The 6,377-nt window shown below is 47.0% G+C and overlaps 1 protein-coding gene across 2 annotated transcripts in view; it reads left to right on the top strand.

The window, feature by feature from the left end:
- Nucleotides 1–369: 369 nt before the first annotated feature.
- The window catches only part of LOC148042909 (E3 ubiquitin-protein ligase CBL-like), an 18,428-nt gene continuing 12,420 nt past the window's right edge, over nucleotides 370–6,377 (top strand). For both annotated transcript variants that reach the window (XM_087727228.1, XM_087727227.1), the window contains exons 1-3: nucleotides 370–512; nucleotides 3,007–3,163; nucleotides 6,081–6,202. In XM_087727228.1, the coding sequence (XP_087583354.1) occupies nucleotides 403–512; nucleotides 3,007–3,163; nucleotides 6,081–6,202 (389 nt within the window). In that variant the 5' untranslated portion in view covers nucleotides 370–402. The remainder of the gene's footprint in view (nucleotides 513–3,006; nucleotides 3,164–6,080; nucleotides 6,203–6,377) is intronic.

Raw genomic sequence — 6,377 nt, 5'->3', positions numbered from 1 at the left:
CAGAGCGGCAGGAGGGGGAGGAAGGGGAATCGTAAGACAGCCCTGCATTACATTAGAACGTGAGGAGGGGGGATGGTGTGGTGTGCGCTGCGCGGCAAACTGACACAGAGGGAGGGGAAACTCACAGGGGCGCCGGGCCATTCACGAGTGTCACCCAGCGGCATGGCCCCGCCCCTTTTTCTCCTCCATTTCGGGCAAATTTTTCACTGACTCGAGTATAAGCCGAGGCGGCTTTTTTCAGCCCAAAAAGTGGGCTGAAAAACTCGGCTTATACTTGAGTATATACGGTAATCCGTTCCTGCAACCGTTCTTCGTATGTCTTCTTCAGCCTTCTAATTCAATTTTTCCTTCACTTCCCGTTGTAGGAGAAATCTAACAAAGCTTTCCCTGATCTTCAGTCACATGTTGGCTGAACTACAAGCCGTGTTTCCCAACGGGGAGGACCAAGGCAGCACGTACCAGCTGAACAAGCAAGAGGCCCACGTCTTCTGGAGGGGCACCTGGAGGGAACGGTGAGCCCCCCCCCCCCAAAAAAACCCCAGTTTTACAAGACCTTTACAACGCCTTCCCGGGCAATGAGATCTGTTCCTCATCACACGTCTTGCTCCTCCTTTCTGCACGCATCCTGTCTCTGCTTCCATCAGTGGTACAGGAAGTCCTCAACTTACGACCACAATTTCTGTTGCTAAGGGACACATTTCTTAAGGGAGTTTTGACCCGTTTTATGGTCTTTTTTTGCCACGGTTGTTAAGTGAATTATCTGCAGTTGCTAAGTTAGTAAACCGGTTGTTAAGTGAATCTGGCTTCCCCACTGACTTTACTTGTCAGAAGGCCACAAACGGGGACCACATGACCCGCAGGACACTGTGACCGTCATAAATATGTGTCAGTTGCCAAGGGTCTGAATTTTGATCACTTGACTACAATGGTCATGTGAAAAATAGTTCCTGAATGAACTATTCATGAACTGCTCCGAAATGAAGGAGTGGAACGTCTGCCAGTTTGAACTGAGGTAATGGAATGTGAAGCAACTGGCGGTTGGAACAGAGTTCTTTTCAGGTGAGGAGGGGGAGTAGAACTCCTTAGCATCAGAGCATGTTAATTACTGTATAATACTAATGATCTGATGGTCATTTCAAAAAATCCTTTCTTAGCAAGCACCTAGAAGCCAAAAGGAACAGACATGCCAAATTTCAAGTTTGTAGGCTTTACCATTCTGGAGATTTTGTGATGAGTGAGTGGTACTTGCCTTAGATAGATAGATAGATAGATAGATAGATAGATAGATAGATAGATAGATAGATAGATAGATAGATAGATAGATAGATAGATAGATAGATAGATAGATAGATAGATAGATAGATAGATAGATAGATAGATAGATAGATAGATAGATAGATAGATAGATAGATAGATAGATAGATAGATAGATAGATAGATAGATAGATAGATAGATGTTATTCTTCTAGTTCTTGAGATGGTTTTTTCAAACAATCCTCAGTTCTTTGTCTGGAAAAACTTGCAATTCACTCCAATTTATCGGGATTGCGGAAAACAATACAAAATTATTGCAACCAGCTTTTAAAAGCCCAAATTGATTTGAATTTTCTCTTGATTAATGAATCTGATTGATTATTGTTGATCTTCGGCTTTGATTGGACTCTTAAGTGTCTGTCGATGTTTTATGACGTCGGGGTTGGTTATATTCACTACTTTAATCCTGTTTAGCTATAATCGATAGCATTAAAATCTTCTTAGAGTGGAAGTTCGATGGAAAGGGCCTATCAGCCGAGAAAAAAAAAAAAAAAGATCATTGATTGCCTTTTCGTAAATCCTTAGGAGGCATTGTGTGTGGGTCAAACATAACAAGGAAGAGCATCAACCTTTGAACTGAAATGGTTTAATGATATCTCGGCTTCCCAGACCTTGGAAATGGTAGATCTATAAAGAGGTGTACTTATCACTTTCTTGATCAATTTTCAGTCTCCTCTACATCTGGAGGTGGGTCATTGCCAGTTTTACTACTGGTTCATAATCCATGCGTGCCAGGCGCACGCTGTGCATCTGTGCGCTATTCAATGTAAATGGTTCTTCGCACTGGCGCAGAACGATTTACAGTGAACTGCGCACACGCAGTCACTAAAAACCAAAATGGCGGAGGCCCAATAGCGGTGAGGGAACTGGTTTGAGTCATGGTAGGCCTGGATCGCTGCCGGTTCTGCGACCCAGGCCTGAATTCCACTATCAGTCCAGCCGAACTAGGCCGAACTAGGAGCAACTAGGAGCAAACCACCCCTTCTCTCCACGCTTCTTCACGGGATGGTGAAACATGCATGTCCATAACTATCACTTTGATTCATAATTCCTCTCAGTCCCACTCTCAGTTTCTCACATCAACAGAATAATAAGAGTTGGAAGGGTCCTTGGAGGTCTTCTAGTCCAACCCCCTGCTCAAGCAGGAGACCCTACACCCTTTCAGACAATTGTCCAATCTCTTCTTTAAAACCTCCAGTGTTGGAGCATTTGCAACTCCTGGAGGCAAGCTGTTCCACTGATTAACTGTTGTCACTGTCAGGAAATTTCTCACTGATTCTAAGTTGCTTCTCTCCTTGATTAGTTTCCACCCATTGCTTCTTGTTCTGCCCTCAGGTGCTTTGGAGAATAGTTTGACTCCCTCTTCTTTGTGGCAACCCCTGAGATATTGGAAGATTGCAATCATGTCTCTCCTAGTCCTTCTTTTCATTAAACTGGACATACCCAGTTCCTGCAACCGTTCTTCATATGTTTTGGTCTCCAGTCCCCTCATCCTCTTTGTTGCTCTTCTCTTCACTCTTTCTAGAGTCTCCACATCTTTTCTACATCGTGGCGACCAAAACTGAATGCCGTATTCCAAGTGTGGCCTTACCATAATCTGATATCAACACTTCACGTGATCTTGATTCTATCCCTCTGTTGATGCAGCCTAGGACTGTGGTAGCTATAACCTTTCCTTTTTCTTCTCTGTAGGAGCCTCGTCCCTTGGTCTGAATTTCAGAAAGGTCTCCAGCAAGTCCATTTGGTCGATTCTGGTCCGATGGCCATCGCCCTGAAGTCCACCATTGACCTGACCTGCAGTGGCCATATCTCCATATTTGAATTTGACATCTTCACGCGTCTCTTCCAGGTAGATTGTGGGAAGCTATTTATTTATTTACATTTATTTCACTTTTCTTCCCCCCCTCCCCCTTTATTATTTTTATAAGAAATAGACTTGAAACTCCTTCCTCCTCGTATTTTCTACATAACACCAACCTTGTAAGGGAGGCTGGGCTGAGAGAGAAGGACTGGCCCAACGTCATACAGCCGACGTTCGTGCCTAAGGTGGTACTAGAACTCACAGTCACCTGGTGATTGGCCCCAAATCCCCCCCTGACCTTTCATTCCTAAGTTGATACTAGAACTCACAGTCGCCTGGTGATTGCCCCAAAGTCCCTCCCCAGCCAGCTTTCATTCCTAAGTTGATACTAGAACTCATAGTCGCCTGGTGATTGCCCCAAAGTCCCTCCCCAGCCAGCTTTCATTCCTAAGATGGTACTAGAACTCAGTCACCTGGTGATTGGCCCAAAGTTCCCCCCAACCAGCTTTCATTCCTAAGGTGGTACTAGAAATCACAGGCACCTGGTGATTGCCCCAAAGTCCCTCCAGTCGGCTTTCCTTCCTAAAGTGGTACTAAAACTCAGAATCACCTAGTGATTGGCCCAAAGTCCCCCCCAGCCAGCTTTCATTCCTAAGGTGATACTAGAACTCACAGTCACCTGGTGATTGGCCCAAAGTCCCTCCAGTCAGCTTTCCTTCCTAAAGTGGTACTGGAACTCAGAATCACCTAGTGGTTGGCCCAAAGTCCCCCACCCAGCCGGCTTTCATTCCTAAGGTGGTACTAGAACTCACAGGCCCCTGGTGATTGCCCCAAAGTCCCCCTCCCCCAGCCAGCTTTCATTCCTAAGGTGGTACTAGAACTCACAGCCTCCTAGTTTGTAGCCTGGTGCCTTCACCACTAGACCAAGCTGTCTCTCATGCCACGGGCAGTGTTTCTATTTAACGCCGAAAATGAAACATGCCACAGATACACAGATATTCAAAGGATTTGGGGGGGGGGAGAAGAAATTTGGAAGCTTTTTTAGCTGAAGGGGGTGGGAAAGCGAGCAGCCTCGTAACTCCTCACTCGTGTTTGATGTCGTTTCTCTCTCTCTCCTCCCTTGACTTATCAGTCGGTGAGTTGTTGATCACGGGCAGGATGTGGCTTCCATAAAGTCCATCCTTCGAGGCTGCCAGGGTGGGTGGAACGCGAGGGTCAACCACCCCAGAGACGGAGCTGCGAAAGTTTCCATTTCTGAAAGTGGAAAAACAGCCTCGCGTTCTTTCAAAAAAGTGTGGGTGGAAAATTGAGAAGCTCAGATCAACAGCCTTTGTCTTGGCTCAATCCACCAAAATCAACCGCCAGAAAAGGTGTCAAATCCCTCGGGTTCAAATCGGCGGGTTCATCAGAACTGACCCCCCTTGGCTGGATTTCCAACTATCGAGGGGGCAACCAAAGAGATGGGGGGGGTCTTCCTCTTCCAGGCCGCCCGAGCCTCTAAGGACCAAAGGAACAGCGGCAACATTTTCAGAGGGGCAGTTGTAGGTGCAGGCGAGCAAGAAGGGCAGAGCGGGTGACGGAAACCGTGAGGTCCAGAGGAAGTGGGTGCTCTCCCCACTTTTTAGCCACAAAGACAACTTGGCGGCATCGTCGTGGAAAAAGTTGCATTCTGCCGTCTCCAGCACCCAGGGTTTGCAACTCCTTGCAGTCGCCTCTAGGCAAGATGAGCAGCGTACACCTTGAGTGAATAAATACATTTTTACAAACAGCGCGTAGCTTCAACACACCTTAGGAAGCGCCCAGCCCTGGCAGGGAGAAGGAATCAAGTGTGAAGTTAACTCGGGAGTTGCACAATCACAACTCCTCCTAAGTTTCCCGGGACCTTATCTAATTGTTCCCAAGAACTGGCTGCCGGATTGAGAGGTACCTGTACAGGTAGACGTTGATTTACAATAGTTGTACCTGCTGGCCATTCAAAGTTACAATGGCGCTGAAAAGAGGGACTTATGATTGTTTTTCACACTTCATAATCTTCTTTTAATGACTCCATAATCCCTTGCGGGGTGGATTCTGGGCAATGGAATGGAACTAACAGAATGTTTTAATGGCCGGATGCCCTTCCCCATCACCAGGGTGGAGTTTTGTTCAGGAGATACAGTATATTCTCATCCTGCCCAGAGAGAGAAATATCTGCCTCTACCTAGGATCGAACTCACAGCCTCCTGATTGTGAGGCGGGAGCTCGACCGCAAGGCCCTCCCACAACGCTCTAAATAAATGAATACGGGTATTCCTCAACTTACAACAGTTCACTTATTGACCGTTCAAAGTTACCACCGCCCTGAATTAGTGACCAACGGCCATTTTTTCTCACTTACGACCACTGCAGGGTCTCCATGGCCACATGATCAAAATTCAGATGCTTGGCAACTGACTCACATTTATGACGTGATCCCCCCCCTTTTGTGATTCAACAACGAGCCACGTCAAGGGGGAAGCCAGATTCGTTTAACAACCGTGCCTCTAACTTAACGGCCGCCGTGGTTCCCTTAACAACTGTGGTAAAACGGGCACAAAACTCATTGAACAACCGTCCGCATAGCGACGGAAATGTTGGCCTCGGTGGCGGGCTCGTAAGTCGAGGACCGCCTGTGTTGTGGGGCAGAAGGTAATAAAGTAGTTCGCGCGAGTCCTGTTTGTTTCACACCACGAAATGATCCGTCTCACCAGGCGCGAGCAGCTGTGGGAAATGAGGAAGCTGAACAGTAAACTGTGATTTATCCCTGAGGCGTTTTTGGTTTTTTTAATTTAAAAAAAAAAGATTCTCTCAACTTTTCAGTGGAGTCTCTCAGTTTTTGACTTGCGAAAAAGCTGCTGGCTGTGAACATGATTCTGGATTTAAGATGGCGTTGTCCACGCTCTGCTTTGCTTCCCCGTCTAATTCGTTCCCCGTTTTCTCTTCACAGCCTTGGTCAACCCTGTTGAAGAACTGGACGTATCTAGCGGTAACACATCCCGGTTACATGGCGTTCCTCACTTACGACGAGGTCAAGGCACGGCTGCAGGGATATGTCAACAAACCGGGCAGGTAAATTCTCTAGAGATTGTATTATTCTGGGGGTGGGGGGGCTAGTTTGATCTCAAAATCGAGCCGAGGTGGCGCAGTGGTTAGGGGGCAGTACTGCAGGCCACTTCAGCTGACTGTTATCTGCAGTTCAGCGGTTCAAATCTCACCGGCTCAGGGTTGACTCAGCCTTCCATCC

The sequence above is a fragment of the Thamnophis sirtalis genome, unplaced genomic scaffold, assembly GCF_051295495.1.
Source record: "Thamnophis sirtalis isolate CommonGarterSnake01/CBP01778 unplaced genomic scaffold, rThaSir2_p1.2 scaffold_13, whole genome shotgun sequence".
Lineage (NCBI taxonomy): Eukaryota > Metazoa > Chordata > Lepidosauria > Squamata > Natricidae > Thamnophis > Thamnophis sirtalis.
Note: the sequence above shows the minus strand (reverse complement) of the source record. Positions and strands in the feature narration are given on the sequence as shown.